General features: G+C 40.4%; 1 protein-coding gene across 1 annotated transcript in view; it reads right to left on the bottom strand.

Annotated features, from left to right (window-relative positions):
- Positions 1–1934: 1934 nt before the first annotated feature.
- Positions 1935–17451, bottom strand: part of LINGO2 (leucine rich repeat and Ig domain containing 2) — a gene marked incomplete at its 3' end in the record, with an annotated part of 164461 nt that continues 148944 nt past the window's right edge. Inside the window, exon 2 of the mRNA XM_084278844.1 lies at positions 1935–3791. Within this exon, the coding sequence (XP_084134970.1) occupies positions 1935–3791 (1857 nt within the window). The remainder of the gene's footprint in view (positions 3792–17451) is intronic.

The following is a 17451-nucleotide window of genomic DNA, read 5'->3' on the forward strand; positions in this document are numbered from 1 at the left end:
TTCTCAAAACTGCCTAGCCTCAGGTCCAACAACTATGTTAGGGGTACACCTGGGGAGCACAGCTGGATTTTACAACTTTCGGCACATTTCCCCTGATAGGAGTGGAAGATTATTATCCTACTGAGAAAATCTCTGCCAGAGATTATGGATACTAATTTTAGAAGCACCTGCATCCCATTATAGGTCAGCTTGACATTGGTTTTGAAGTGCTGAAATCTTATTTTAAGATTGGACACAGGCTCCTAAATCACATTAATCTGAATGTTGTGTCTCATAATATTTTCATATTCATTTTGGCTAAAATTACATAGTCATCATTACCCTTATTCCAGGTTATGCCAATCATTTATAAACTCTACCTGCTATTGACCACTTAGCAACAAGCCTATGGCTCATAATTGCTGGAAAATTTATAGTATCTTCCCATTGTTGAGAATTTAAAAATAAGAACAGTGGTATCAACAATAAAGTTTCAGTTCTGGGCCATTTGAGGATTTATTTAGAGGTATAAACCAAAAAAAAGGTAACATGTACTGAACTAACATCTCACTTCTGTCTTCTCTCTGTTAATAAAACTTCCTACAACCTGGAAAAACTTCACCCTTTTGCTCTAAGATACTGCCCCTGAAAGAAACATAACCACATAGGTATTAAAATGGCATCAAGAATAGCTAAGTGATCTGTTCTTGGAAATTAGCTTTGCGTTTATGTGTTATCTACAAATATACAAGATGAGAATGACAGTGGCTAGAGGTTCATTATATCTGGCAGTATGTTAGCCTTTTTGCGGCTCTCATGTTTTGAACATTATTTTAGTGTTATAATCCCCATATTATGCATGGACAACCATAGTTTACTTGGCATTGGAGAAGAGTTCATTCCTAGTAGCAGAGTGTTTGTAAGTTTTAATTCAATTGTATAAATAGTAAGATGACTGTATTTTCAAAAGAATATGCAGAATGTACTACAGTTCTTTCTTTGTGCCCAGTACACATTAACATTTTAAAAGTAGCTTTGAAATTAAAATCAGGGGTAACAAGAACAGCTCTCTCTTCAAGGTAGAACTCAACTCCTCTATGCCAGCAATGTCTAGTGGGTTGCCTTCCCTGGGTGAGATCCAGGGCTATGTTACAGTAAACTGGTCCAGTGTGATATCACAGATATAAAAAATATTCCATTCTGTATCAAAACTAGGCACATGCCTTATATTTATATGAAGAGAAGATCAACAGAGCTGAGCGTTTTTGCTCTCAACTATTCATCTCTGGCCTTCTACATGAGGAGAAAAATATCTTATGTCATTACTAATTGGTAACTACAAGTCTAATTTGGGTTAGATGGTGGTTAAAAGGAGGGTGACATCACACTTGGGTCAGTATTGGTGGATATCTAAAAGCACAACCTCTCATTTGTATTGCTTTAAAATGTACACAGTATAGATGTAGATTAAAAAAAAAAAACCTACCAATTTTTTGTGGTGTTGAACCAACTAGAAGGGATGATGCAAGGTTTTACCAAATGAGATCTATAGATACAAATTTCACTGTAGAGTATGTTTTAGACAAATGTGTCTTTTTTTAAGTATGTAAATCCTACACTGTAGGCTTTTTTTTTTCTTTTTCGTTTTGTAGTGGTAGAAAATGTTGAACAATTGTCCATGAGCATGAGCCAGCGGTTCATTGCTGATATCCCCAGAATGCCAATATTTGCAATGCAAACAGTTAGTACAATTTACCAGTTCTATGAAAGGCCCTGACATATCTGCCTCAAGGTCTGGAGGCTCTGCTGTATAACCACAAATAGTCTTTCCATTTTCATGTAACCTTTTTATACAGTGACAGCTGCATTAAGCTGCTTCTGCCTAGCAATTCCACATGCCAGGCTGGTTTAATTGGTTTTAATGCCACAGAAAAAGCACTGCTAGCAAAATACCATCAAATCATTTTCATATTGAACCTTCGTGGTCCAGAAACCTCCCCTTCAACCACAGCACCATTGTTTTTGCGAGGGACATATTCAAGGTCAATGCTGGTTTTGTGTTTGCCTTTCCCTCGGCTCCACACAAAAAGAAGGAGGAAACAAAATAAAACCACTCCAAGAAATGTGAAACAGCCCATAGCTGTGGACACCAGTATTGTCTTAAGGTCCAGAGAGAAGGTGTTCGCATTAGTTCCATTGGAACTTGTGTCGTTGGAGTCTGTCATATACATAGGGGTCCTGTTGGCGTAAAGGAAACGGTCAGAAGTAAACCCCTTTACCGTAAGGGAGGCCGAATAGGTGTCATTCCCAGCTGCGTTACTTGCAATACAAACATAGATCCCAGTGTCTTGGTCTTGAGCAAATCGGATCTCCAGGGTGCCGTCTCCCAGCACGGTGGCTCTTCCGTTTGATTTAGTTGTGATCAGCCTCCGACGTGGGGTAACCCAGGATATGGTAGGCTGTGGATCGCCATCAGCATTGCACATCAACTGCACTGTCTGCCCTTCCTCCACTACCAGGTATTGCAACTTCTTGTCTTGTATCTTGGGCTTCTTACAGGTGAAGTAAAAGGAAAGAGCTGTACTGTGAAAGTCTTTGAATGACCTCTCTTTAACACTGTCCGGGCCAGCACACATCGGTGGCTGGCCTCCAAACTGCAAAGTGGGTTGCCTCTGTAAAATCCAAAGGAGACGGCAGTCACAGGCCAGGGGATTGTTGTTAATGCAGAGGACCTCAAGGCTTTTGGGGGAATGGAATACATTCTCTTCTAGGGTTTCTAGCAGGTTTTGGGACACATTAAGTACGCGTAAGTATCGGAGCCCTTGGAAAGCGTGTGATTCAATGGTACGTAGCTGGGCCCCCACCATGTGGAGTTCCTGCAGACGCACCAAATCTGAAAGCATGCCTGCTTCAATGGTGCTGATAGGGTTGTAAGAGAGGTTTAGATTTGTCAGGTAAACCAGATGTTTAAAAGCAGAGTAAGGTACTGCAGACAGGTTAGTGTTGGTGATGGAGAGAGAAGTAAGGTTAAGACCATACAGGCTGTTGGCAGGGAGCATGTCCAGGAGGGGCCAGGCATCTATCTCTAGGTCTTTCAGGCGAAATAGTCTTTTAAAGGCATATGCAGGCAAAGCGTTAATGTTGAGCTGTTTCAGGTGCAGACTGATGAGGTTGTGGAGGTGAGAAAGAGCTTCTGTTGGTACGGCTGTGAGGTTGCATCTCTCCAGGGTGAGCTGCTCCAGGCTAAGCAGTCCGCTAAAGGCCCTGTGTGATATATAGACCAAATCGTTGTCCCCAACCTCCAGGGATTTTAGGTTATGCAGATCTTGGAACATGTAGTCCAGCAAAATGACAATCTTGTTTTCACTTATATCAAGCTTTGTTAAATTTGACAACCCGGTGAACACCCCAAGGGGGACCAGCTTCAGACGGTTTCCTTTCAGCCTCAGGGAGCGCAAGTTGAAGAGATTGTTAAAGGCTCCAGGCTCCACATTGGCAACTATATTGTCACTGAGGTCAATCTCCTCCAGCAAAGGGTATGATGTGAATTCCTCAGGGTTGACACTCTTCAGTCGGTTCTTGCTGAGGTCCAAGATTTTGGTCTCAATGGGAATGCCCTCTGGGATGGACATCAGACGCCTTCGGTGACAGCTGACAGACTTGTTCTGTGCCGAGCATTCACAGCGGGCTGGGCAGCCTATGGTGGGGCCCATGAAAACTAGCAGCACAGCCAGACCCAGGAACGGCTGCCAGCATGATACAGCTGTGTGACGCATGACTCCACTGATCGGGTCTAACCCTCCGTCACGGGCCTGCGGGGATGAAGATGGGAAAAGGGACAAGTTAAGTCTGCAGCAAAAGGAGATCTCTGCCAGTTTTACAATACCATTTCAAAGAAGGCACATATGATTTCATTTGAAATAAAACTATAAAACCCATTGTTAATGGGAAGGGCAATAAAAAAGCAGATTTTTTTCTTCACTATCACTGGCTTGTCAAAGGGTCTTTTTTATCCAGCATTTCCCTTCCAGACATGTCAGGAGACAAAACAGCTTTTCCTGCTGCAAACAGTAAAGGAGGTTAGATTTTATTCTTTTCTCACTCCCAGTGGGTCTCCTCAAGACTGCTGTAACTAACACAGAGATAAACACCATACACTCTCCAAATAAAGCTAATCATGCTTATGATAACTACAGCATTAGGCCTCTGTGAGATGATAAGAAACTACACTTTTGCCTTTCCTATTCACATCAGTGTTTTAAGGAAAACCTTAATGATATATTATCATCAAGAAAAGGAGTTCCTTGACAATGAAGAGGTTCCTTTTAACATTTATTGCATACATTACTGCTATAAATAGATGGAGCTTGTTCGCCCATACACAATGGCTCAGATGAGGAAGGAACTAGTGCATCTCTGATTAGATTTTGTATTAAGGACAAATTGATTCCTTGCTTTTACTTCACAGAGAGATTTTATGTTAATTTTAGAACCAAAGACCTGAGAAAGATTTACAGAATATATCCTTGTACTTCCAAAACATGTGAATTAGCTCTGAGAGAGAGAAAAACAAGATAACATGTGCTGGCTGTATTTAAGCAGCACAATGTCCAAAGAAGCACAACAGATTTCACGGAAATCACAGTTAGTAAGAGATCTATTCATTCCTGCCTCCAGGTTAAAACCAAGGATACTAGAACACAAGATAACTTCAAGTAAATTAACTATCCATCTTCCAAAGGCTGTACTTTACAGGTTTAGTCACCAAAGGCAAGAGACTTTTTCAAGGGTAGCTACTAAATGCAGACACTCAATAACCCTTTTCAAAAGAACAAAAAGAAAAAAATAATAATATAGGTGCTCATCAAAGGAAAGTGAGTCTAAGACACTTGCAGAGTAAGGCACACTTCATGCAAGGACTATGGAAGTCTCTTAACTCCCGTGGTACAGCCAACTTGATGAGGCTAAGTGGTAGTATTGGGAGTCAGGCTTCATAACATTAATAAACCTTACAAGGTCCCTCAGGCCTTGTGAGGCCTTTTCCACACTGGTTAATTTAGGCTTTGTTTTAGTGGTACTTGTAAAATTCACACAACTCCTGCCTGTCACTTCCTCTCAGGTCTTGACACACGACTGTTGCCCAGCCGGTCCTATCCATAATGGCAACACTACCCAATGGCCAAGCATCCCCTTGCTTCACCTACATCTTTCAGCTTTGAGAATCATCTGGCTAGTGCTTAAAAAGTGTTCAGATGAAAATGGACTCAAGTTTTGTTTGTCTGTGTGCAGTCATGCATATTGCATCATAAAAGAAATCCACCCATACACAGAGAAAGGTTCATAGGTTTAAACAAATGCGGTATAACAATTTACGATGCAATCAGTTACTTTCTCAAATAAGCTGTTTGAATCACATAAAAAGTAATATTGAGCAAACCCCAGGCTGATAAGGGAGAAACTCCCACCAGTAACTGCTGCAGCAACACTGTACTTCCTCTGGAAACAACTTGGTATGTGGTAACTCACTAAATCATCCAGCCTGATAGAGGAGAGATACCAGTTCAGACTGTGCATGAACAGAAGGGTGGGATCCAACATGTGAGAAAAAGAGCAGATACTTGGATCTACTGATCTTATGGTATCATTTTCAATCCACAACAGAACTGTGTGGTTTGGATTTTAGACATTAGCATTATTATATTTGAACTAAATAATACACAGCTGTTGTGCTTTGGCTGTCAGAAACTTTATTGGGTGAACAATAAATTCTCCTGGAGCTGCACATAACTTGCGCTCTTTCACTGACCAGAAATGTATGGCACACATATTACTTCTCTCCTACCTGTGGAAGAATCTCACTCTTGACTGCTATGGCCTCTTTTTTTCCACTCTGACACTTCTATGCAGAGACTATGAGGCAAAATGCATGCTTGTCGGAGAAGGAAGACACAGACACCAAGTGGTTCATCAGGCTGTCTCCAACTTTAATCACACAAGCATAGCTTAAATATAGTAGTTAATTAGCTCATTGAATATTGCAAAGCCGAGCTCATCATTGGTCCAGCTAATCGATTGCAGTCCTGCCCTTGCCTACATTCTATTACACATTTGCTTACATTCTGTTGCATTTTGTTATGAGAAAGACTTCTTTCTAAGACAACAGGACTGCCTGCAGCTGGTCCCAAGGGCACACTGACTCTGAACCAACCTTTACCCTACTTATGCCATCTCGAGCAGGTCTGTGCAGCTGTGTCCCTTCTCCAACAACCAAGTCTGCACTGAATCCTCCACATTTCCCCCGTTTTCTTTTTGGGCTAATAGCGTCTGATTGAAAGCTGCCGATACCATTTTTTGCATCATGTTCTGCAGACACATACAGAGACATGGTAAGAGTAAGGTAAAGGTTAGTAGTATTACTCCTATCAGAATAGCTGCTTTTACTATGGATAGCAACCAGGGTCCCAGTCCCAGTGATCTTAACCATCCATCAAGTCCTAAACCAGAATCCACTTGTAAGTTGTTAGTTAACCTTTGTAGTTCATTAACTTGGGAATGTATGGATCGTGAATGATCAGAGAGGTTCATACAACACATGCCTTCAGACTCCTCCTTGGGTTGAGGCAGTGCGTACCTCTGTCTTCAAGGTCACTATGTTTGAGAATGTAATTACCAAATACCTCTCAGCATGAGTAATTTTCCTGTCTTATGGGAATTCAAGGATATTGTCTTCTGTGAGGAGAGCCAGGCCGCTGGCAGGTCCACTGTCCTCCTTGCCAATTTTTTCCTTTTAGTATCTGTGTTACAAAAACTGCTTTTTGAGGTCTCTGCAAGGGCCCTTTGCAGAAAGCTCAATGAACATGACAGTAAATGTAAGACAAGTACCATAATTACCAAATCCAATAATCCAAATTTGACCATCGACAATATCCATCCTGAAATTCCCCAGTCATTAAACCAATTGTAAGTGCCTTTGCTGTTGCATTTGTTTGTTTTGCCAATCAGGAGTGTGATAACATCAGCCTCATGTTTTCCTGCAGGCACTGACCGTAATCTGTGACCTTAGGCTGTGCTGAAATCACAATTTCCCTAATTTTCATTTAGCACAAATACATGCATTTTTCAAAGACTGTGAGATCATTCAAAATATCTCGCAGCAAAGTTCATAGTCCACTGTGGTTGCACTTGGAACACTTGACTTCAGTTACTGGGATCAGGATCTTGTCCTGGTTCATGCAAGCTCGAGTTCTTCTGGATCCACAGCTTTATCCGCTTGGGTCCGGTATCTGTAATGACACAGGCAGATCTCCTTCCCAAGTTAGTACCTGTAACTTCATTCTTAATAACACTTGACATCGACTTTTCTGTCTTTTTTTTTTTTTTTCGTCTTTTGATATTTCACCATTGGAGGTACCAAATGTGGCAGACACAAACAGTTCAAAACGTAAAGAGCTTTGTGAGAGTTTGATTCATATGTTTTACCATGGCTTTGCCCATAGGCAAATGTGGCGTCCCTGTAACATAGGCAACGTTCATGCCATATATTCTGAGCTGTTGTCCAGTTTGATTTCACGGGGCAGTCTAATGCTGCGTTCCCCTGTCTGTGTACTAGCTCACTGCCAGAAAACACAGTAATCTCTAATCCTTTGCACTGGTAACTCATGAATCAAACTTTCAATGTCCAAGTTTTTTCTGTAATCAAATTCTCATCCATATAATGATAAAAGATTAGATCAAGATGCGTTTTTCATACTGGAGCAAGTGTCTAAGCTACATAAGCCTGGCACATAGTTGGTGAATTTTTTATGCCTTGTGGGAGCACACATTTGCTTATAGTAGGGACTGAAAAAGCAAATTTTTCCTAATCATTGGAGTGTAAACGCATAATGGAAAATAAAACCCAATCCTTGAAAATCTTTGCATGTTCCACAAACTTGCGGAAGGCTTTATACACCCCGTAGTCAGTTACTCCTGTATTAAACGTTGCAATTGGGCAATTTTTGTCCAAGTAAGTAGTTAGTAATCAGCCCAAACGGGGATTTTTTGTTTTCCAGGTTAAGTTTGTAAAGTAAGCTGCCCAGTTTCAATGATCGCTATCAAAAATCCCTTTGCTAAGTAGGCAGCCCTGCTCTCAGTGGATAAACGCATTTCTGAACCCATAGCACATACAAACAAACGCTGCAAAGCAAGTCATGAAACAAACGACATTGCAAGACGTGAGTTGTCACATCCAGTCCACATGGCGGGGGGGGGGGGTTGTTCTCCCACTTCTATGGCAATTATGCCAAGGCACTCGGCTGCACAGCCTGGTGTCAGTGGTGTCGGTTGTTGCCCGCAGCGCCCTTCTCCCCGTGCTGTGAACCACAGCGCAACCCCGACGGTCACCGGGGCCGAGCCCTGGGTGAGCACTAGGACCTGGCTGAACACCAGGACCTGCCGCACGGTCTCCCTTTTCCGTCCACCTCCCACCGGCCCACTATTAACTCTCTCCACCACCCGCTCATTCCCACGTAAACTTTTCCCCAGTAAGTTCCGCAACTGAGTAGGAATCCAAATATCCTGATGTAACCCTTTATCCCATTCTGACGGCATCTTACGTGTCCAGGCTGTGACGAGCAGTCTCTGCAGAGTGTCTTGGGCGTCAGGAGACAGTGATGTATTGGTGAGTTCGTCGGGAGGTGTGGGTGATGTGTCCATCTCCGTAGGATTCTTGTCCCTGTGCTTAGGTTCCTTGTCCATGGGGGCAACACTGCTCTGTGCCTTAGTCGGTGGTTCTTCATATAGGTAGATTTTATCTCAGTAATTTTCGGGTGGCTGGGTGGGCAGTTCTGCAAACCCTTTCCCAGCAGGGCATGCCATTGCCAGCTCTGCTTTTTTCCAGCTTTTCAAAGACAGGATGAAGTTGTCGATTCCAGTTAACATTTTCGACTGCGTCATAGGGTGTTTTTAGGCTCAGTAAAAGTTAAAGGTAAACAGATATTAAAGGCAGTCAGTTGTACGTTTGTTTCCACATTTTTCCTTCCAAAGGTATAGTAGTGGGGGGGGGCACACACCGTGGTGGCAGATTTACACGCACTACTCGCTCCCCTTCCCGGTCAGTTCTGACAGATTTATCACTTTGTTCTGATAACACGGCATTCTTACTTGGCATAGTAACTGGGGTAGATGAAAGAGCACCCAGAAACAAAAACACATTCTTCATAGTAGATTTTTCCCTTTTCAAATCGGTTCTGTAGAATCCAGAACTGGTGCTAAAGCTGCAAAGGCTGAAGTAGCAGCTATGTTTTCTGTCTCTATTTTGGTTAAAGTCCTTTTACTTGATTTCCAGAGAGTTATTAAGGATTTACTTTCTTTCGCCCAAACTGAGGGTTCGTCAAGGATTTGAGCTCCAATAGCTTCCCAAGTAGGTAAATCAAATGTGCTGTCAAGGCTTGTTATCAGTTTTCTTTCTTCGCTGCTCAAAAAGGAGGGGTTTTAAAGACTTCATAATTCTTAATCACTCTCTTAGACAGCAGATTGTAGAGGAATTGCCTCACAAGCCCCTGATGTTTTAAAGGGTTCAGCTGTTACCGATAGTCCAGTTGGGGCGGTAGGTACATAATCACTTTCCAAGACTGACTTTCCGGCTTATCCCCTTTGATCTTCTAATTGAGCAGCTTTTGCTTGATATTGCTTTATGCAGTTAACTTGTGAACCGTGTGCAGGTTCTGAAAACACCCCTTAGCATACCCATAAGCCAATAACCCCAGTAATTCCTTTTTTAGATCTAACCCCTTAATATCCCATTTTCTTAAAGTATTTGCAAATAAATCATATGCCACTTGCCTATCCATCGTGTAATCCTCAGCGCGCGCTGTTGCAGCTTCCAGGCTTCTGTGGCACGTATGGCCCCAAATTACCTTTGTAATCTTTGGGGGCGCACCCTGATTAAGTCGCCGTCCTGCCTGCTTACAGGACCCAGCTCGACTTCTTCGACCGTGGTGTCGCGTCGCAGTATTCACGTCGGGGGATTGGGAGTTGACGAGAATCACGTCGGGGTCACCATTTTGTCGGAGAAGGAAGACACGGACACCAAGTGGTTCGTCAGGCTGTCTCCAACTTTAATCACACAAGCATAGCTTAAATATAGTAGTTAATTAGCTCATTGAATATTGCAAAGCCGAGCTCATCATTGGTCCAGCTAATCGATTGCAGTCCTGCCCTTGCCTACATTCTATTACACATTTGCTTACATTCTGTTGCATTTTGTTATGAGAAAGACCTCTTTCTAAGACAACAGGACTGCCTGCAGCTGGTCCCAAGGGCACACTGACTTTGAACCAACCTTTACCCTACTTATGCCATCTCGAGCAGGTCTGTGCAGCTGTGTCCCTTCTCCAACAACCAAGTCTGCACTGAATCCTCCACACATGCTGGTTTTGCAGTGTAGTTCAGAGACCCGGGTGAAGACTGTTCTTTATTATTCTATCTCTAAAAGCACATTGCAACTTTGTCCTAGAAGGACAACCTGCTAAGATTCATTTAGCTTGCCCCTTAAGTTACAGTGTTTCAAGTAACTACTGCTAGTTATGCCCAGCTGTGACAAAGGTTTTCAGAGATAAACTTCACTTCATTAAGCACTAAGTTAAAACTGGAAATCTATAGGTGGTCCGTGAGTTAGGTGTTCACAACGAATTCAGATCAAAGTGGGTTTTGGGTGCTCTGATCATTAGTTTCTGAGCTTGGTTTGTGAGATTAGCCTTTCACACTGATACTTCTAGCACTCAGGGAAATAATTTCCTACCTTACTTACCTAATGTACGAAGCATAAAGTAAACAGGTTCAGTGAAAGACAAGCACCCCTGAAGCGTTCGTTTTAGATAGCAAAAATATGAAATGCTTTTTGCAGCTGTCCAAGCTGCCTGGTAACTAAAACTTCTGAGGAGCATAAAGTAGAAGGTGGACAGTATAAAAGACAATAAAAGTTATTTACTGTATTATTTGCTGTATTTACTGTTATTATTTACACTTACCTATAGGGATGTGTGCATGTGTGTGTATGCACTTGTAAGCAATCAAGACTCAGAACTCATATTTAAGCTGGACTAAAATACATTTCAGTAAGGCAAATTAATAAATTATACTAAATCCCAATTAACCTCTAAAATTACAGCTGGTTAGCACAAAAAATGTAGTAAAGAAAAGAATAACTGTGATCTGTGTGTTTTAATATGTTTGAACCTGAATGAGACTATGTAAAAATTTTTTGCAGAATTTCTGGGTTATTTATCACACTTTGGGAAGTGAAATATATTAAGGGATTCCTTATTAAAAAGTAAAAATTAACTAACTACCTCCTTTCTGTCATCCTTGCCTCTGTTTCTGAAGTCCAAAGTCAAGAGTCAAGTTACTGTTGGCTGACACTCTTTTTTTCAGCACAGGACCTCAGTCAAAGTTCAGTTATGCAATTAAGAAAGCTCATTAAAGTTATTAGTTAATAGTTCTGTGTGATCTCACCCAAATCAGTCATCTATACTGCTTTGAAATGCAAATGATTTTTTACAAAGTTCTGCAGCTTTTAATCTTCCCGTAAATGCTTTACAAGAATATGTATGTACCAGAACTCCAATAGCTTTTAAATTGAAAAACTATAGTAATAAAGAAATAAAAAGCAATCCAATGCTCCCTCAGAATGCTGTGAAAATCTGAATATCACAAACTGATCTGTTTTTTCTGGTCTCTCCTGTGGTGCTGGACCAGATCATTTAAGGGCAGGGATGGTGAGGAGTCCTTTGTGCTACACGGCACCAAGGTGGCAATGGTGAAGAAGATTTGCCCAGGGCTTGTATGTGAACAGGCTGGTAAGATGACAGAGACAAACTGAGATAGTTTTAGGGACAGTCAAAAAGAAACATGAAAATATTATACATTCAGTAATGTTCTTGCAAGTGACACACAATGCCATAGGGAGGATGAATGAAATCCTGACTCTGGCAGTTTCTGAATAGACTACAGTCTTGACATTCCCACCATACAGTCTTTCAGTGTAAAAGCCAATGTGTAGCAAAGGCTTTGCTCACCAGGTCTTCTGCTAGCAGTTAACAAAGCTTATTATATGGATCTCAAGCTCCATCACAGGCCAAGTCAAGCTTGCCAATATTCTCTCCAAAGGAGGATATTTGTTTAAATCCAATAATCTCAGAAATTATTCCGGTGAACTAAGGTGTACTAAGTTCCCTGCCTCTTTAATCAACCCTCTTTCGCTTATGCAGAGATTATTTTCTCCTTCCCTCCATGGGTGTCTTAAACATCTCAGCTTTTAAATAAACAACAAAACAATAAGTAGCTATCTATCTGCACTCCAATAATCAATAGATTGGAGGAAACCTTGAATACCACCAGCAATAACCACCAGTCTGCCAACTGAGTCGAAAACAACTTTTGATTCAATTATTATGCTGTCCTGGGATATTATGTCATCAGGAAGAGCTTCAAGGGCTAACACTAACTCAGAAACAACAGTCAAGTTGCCTTTGTTTTCAGAAGAAACAGTACTTGTTTCCAACAGTACTCCTAAGTACTTTTAAGACTGAGACCCAGACTGGTATACCATTACAACAGACATAATATGGAAATTAAAAAAAATAAGAACCATGTAACATTTTGAACAGCTTATACACTAGTATTATTGTAAAACTAGTTAAACTAGTTAAAATCTTTGTACCAGGTGTTAAAAAACTTGACTAGTGGGTACAGCTCTTACCCCAAATGCTTAGATTGGTTTTTGAATCAAAGTGAAAGAAAATTGTGTGCCAAAAAACGAAAGTAAGAAAATCACGATAATTCAAATTACGTGTTTAGGTTTAGCAACCCACATTGCCTAAAATTAAGCAAAGAAATGAAGCCACAAGCATATCTTCTGTTTCTAACCAAGTGTTTTTAAGTCTGATTTTCCAATTTCTTCTAGCTGTCACAGAAAAACTGAATATTGGGAAGGTAATAAACCTTAAGGATTATCTCACAGGAGATGTTTCATGCATAAATAACAGGAAAAGACAGTGGAGATATTTGAAAGAATTGTAGACAAAATGACACTCCCACTGACATTGTTGGTAAGTTGAAGAGGAAGAGGTTTACATGAAGCTTATATGAACAATTATGTAAGGAACTTTAAAAGGAGGTAAAGTAAAATTCAGGTTTTTTGCATAGGTCCAATTTGGGAAGGTAATATTACTATTGTACCCACACAAATAACTACCTGATAAAAATTGCAAAAATTTGCATAGAAAGAGCTTTTGAAAAAGAATTCTTAGTTGAATAAATTAATTAACTACTATGAATAGTGCATCTTTTTTTGCCATATATTCCTTCTGAATGCAGAAGCCAATTTTTGAAAGGCAAAATTCAAAATTGCTTCTACTACTTATCGCTAGTAAATAGTATCCATATTGTACTGGTGAAAAGTGGTGCCACTAATAGGGAAATATTCAGTGGCAGAGACCAGAACAGCACAAATACCATAGCTATAGATATGTTCATGACCTAAACAAGATCACAGAATTATTAAAGTTGGAAAAGACTTCCCAGATAATGAAATAATGGACAAAGATACAGACACATCTCTTCAAAACAGTGCAGCTTCTCAGTAGTTTGTACTACATTTTGTTGGGGCTGCTTAGCATTGTAAGAGCACCAACTGTCATAGTTAAACTCCATACCTGGACTTGGTGTGAAGTACTTCTGCTTGGCAGTCTGCTGAGTTATATCCTACTTAAAAAAATACGCATGTGATATTAAATAAGTTTTCACTTTTATTAAGTCGATTTAACCCTATCTGATACTAAGCAAAAAAGCATCAACCATCATTGATGGTTCTTACAAGATTCCAAGATGTTCCAAACACCGACAAAGACTTAACACAGTGGAAGAAAGGTAAAGCTTTTGCTGTGCAGGGAGGTGTATGACAACAAGCAAAGACCTAAAGTTCTTGCTTTTAGGGAATGGAGCAATCAAAAGAGGAAACATCTCAATTTTAAAGAAGACCTTGTTATGTTCCACAGTGTATCTAGGCATATGAACCTTAGAAAACTTCTGCCATGAACAGGACAATGAACATTAAGATATGAAAGTGTTAAACACTATCCTTGCTTTTAATATCTGCACTAATTAATGCAGTCTGAATAAATTAATTCAAAACTAAATCAGTAGGAAGGCTAACTGCATTGATTAAAGAGAAGGAAGGAAAGCTTTTCAGCATTTCTACATGAAAAGTTTATTTTTGTCTTGAAAAATATGGTATTTTTTCTAAAACTGACTGGGTATGGCAGTAACTGGGACACCCATGTTGCCTGGACAGTATCTCCTATGTTGAAAAACAGAGATAGTATTCCCTTTGAAGTTTTAGCTCTAACATTCAGCTGCCTCTCAGCTTTAATGAGTGAGGATTGAAAGCTATTGTAAAAAAAAAAACAGGAACCTGTTTTATATCTGGGCCAGTGTCAGACTTTTGAGGACTGGTGTGTTAAAAACATAAGTTTTCCACCTCAGTAAGCATGTTTGCATTTGTTCTGCTGTCTATCACCAAACCCCTACCAATCAGTCAAAACAAGGGGCATATTTGCTGGGTACTGTCTTTATACCACTGTATGTAAGGCCTTCACAGCACAGCATGGAAGCAAGATACTAAGCTATCTAACGCTGCTCTCTGTAAATTGTAGTAGTAGTCAGAGTCTGAAGAGACAGTACAGGAGCTACACTTAATGCATTAAAAATAAGCACAATAGAATAAATACAGTTCTTCATCCCAGTTATAAGGCCTCCTGTTGATACAATACTGTAAAATTCAGAGTGGCTATTCCAGCAGAAACTTGTGTCCAGTGCTTGGAGGTGAAACATAGGAAAGAAGGGATGTATTTCATCTCATAGGTCAACATTAATAGGTTATGAAGGAAGAAATTGTGGGATAGACCCTGCCGTAGCCACTTAATGGCTCAGATAAGGAATATACCCTAGGGACAGCTGTGCAAAGCTACTGCACTATGAATTAAAATAGAGTTGATCATAATGTATACACTTGAGAGAAAAAAAAATAGTGAACTGCCTTGGGGATTTCCTGTTTGATAAAGCCATTCTTAAAATATACTTAGATTAAAAATCAGCCTGCAGGAGGGTCAAGGTAGGACATTCAGAAATAAGACCTGACATGTTGACAGGTGAACAAGACACAACCATTAATCTACAGGTTAGTCATACCCATACTTTATGAATGTTACTCCAGATATCTATTGCTGTGATCATGAACTGCAGTAAGCTATCATATTGAGAGAAAGAGGAAGAGAAAGACACAGAAAGTGGAAGATTATACTTGATGTTTTGTAGTCAGCTTTTTTCAGCTGGATCAGAGTTGTAACCAAGCCCTTCATTTGAGCCTGGCCCACTGCAGAGCGTCGGATGTCAGAGCAGTCCTGTGGTTAGTTCCCAGGTGAACCAGTCAGAAAGATGCTAACTGTTGCATGCTTCACAGTCAAACTCTTTTTACACGTGAAACTCATTCTTCTGAGCATCTATTGTAACCTATTTACTGGAAATCTGCACCCATATTTGCTAGAGTGTCACTAACAACGTCCCAAGCGCTTGCCAAACCCTGGTAATAGAAATTGTTCCCTCATGGTTTTTGTGACTTCATATTTGTACATTTCTTTGGAAGTAAATGGGATTTCCTGAAAATCTGCATTTTGTTCAGTTAGAGTCGGACCTAATGAAGGCACTTTTCATACTAGATACAGCCTTTGCTACTTGAATTAAATATGTTTGGTAATTCCTTTAATTATAAGATAAAGAGAAATAATACTTTCAGAATATTTCAAACATACTTATTTTCATGGTTAATCAGAAAAGAAGGGATTAAAAAGCACTGCTTTCCATATTGGGTTTAGTCGTATGAGTTGCCATGCCAGATCTAGTTACAAAGGTAATTGTGCATAGTTTTAATGCTAGGCCAGCAAGACTTTTCCCTTCCCTTCCCTTCCCTTCCCTTCCCTTCCCTTCCCTTCCCTTCCCTTCCCTTCCCTTCCCTTCCCTTCCCTTCCCTTCCCTTCCCTTCCCTTCCCTTCCCTTCCCTTCCCTTCCCTTCCCTTCCCTTCCCTTCCCTTCCCTTCCCTTCCCTTCCCTTCCCTTCCCTTCCCTTCCCTTCCCTTCCCTTCCCTTCCCTTCCCTTCCCTTCCCTTCCCTTCCCTTCCCTTCCCTTTTTAAAATTCCCTTTCTTCCCAAGAAGGCAGTCTGCATCTACTTACTCCTGCTGCTTCCTAGAAATTGACATATCACACTCACAGTGGGTGGTGCTCTGTCCTGCAGTTCTTCCTGATCTGTATGTTATATCTAGAGACTGACACCTAGCAGGAGACACTTGGTCCAGACAGCAATGAGCTGGTACAAAGCTACAAGCACTGTAACTGCTGCATTGTCCAGTTTCTTTTGCACCCGCTATGAGTTCATCTACTAACTTACTGTCTCCTGGGAGACTCTCAACAGTTCTTCAGAGCACTGCTATACTTCCCTCTACAAGTAATAGTAAACCTAAACTACACTCACATCACATTTGCAGTAGTTTTCTTCCTGGTTTAGATCTAGAAACTTCAGATCAAAAATGGAAATTTGGCTTGCAGCATAGTTTCTACATCACTCTAGAGCTGTATGGTATAACTCCAATAAATTATTTTTATCCCTCAAGACATTTTATACAGTAGTTATGTTTCATTAAAACAATAATAATCTATCAAGGGACAGTTTCAATGGACAGTTTTCAACCAGGTCTATGTTCCTGCATACTAGCACACACAAAAGTGCACTTATGCTTAGAAGACTTTAAAGGAGAGCACTGTTTATACCATCTGTAATAATACACTAAGAATAACATACTTGTGCTTGTCCTAAATAAAATAAATGCTATAGTATCTTTATGTTGCCAGAGTACTTTCAGAAGTCCTAATAAAAAAAAAAAAAAGAAAAAAGAATGCTTGATTCTGCATGGATGCATCTATCTATAATGATGTGTCAAATTTAATACTAATTACAACCTCATTAATATCAAAGACTATTATAGAAAACACAGATGAACCCATATCAGTTGGGTCTGAAAACTGAAGGCACCCATGCTATCAACTGAAATTCATTTATAAGCTGTGGTATGTGCTGTGTGAAATACAGTTTTATACTACAGGAAGCATACTTCTTGATGCAGGATGTATGTAATATTTTGCTCTTTCAGTTAGTTTGTAGCTCTGAAGTACCACTTAGGCTAAATAGAAGCTGGAAAAAATGAAGAAAAATTGAGAACTGAGACTAATTGGTTGACTCTCAAAATCATTGCATATTTTCATTATTACTGGACATGGGAGCTGGGAAGAGGATGCAAACAAAGAGGAACAGGAGCTCTGTATGGTACACTTTCCTGCATCTCCTCCAGTGGAAAATATCTTTTATATTTTTGTTGTTTCT

The sequence above is a fragment of the Gallinula chloropus genome (genome assembly GCF_964237585.1).
Source record: "Gallinula chloropus genome assembly, chromosome: Z".
NCBI classification, from domain to species: Eukaryota; Metazoa; Chordata; class Aves; order Gruiformes; family Rallidae; genus Gallinula; species Gallinula chloropus.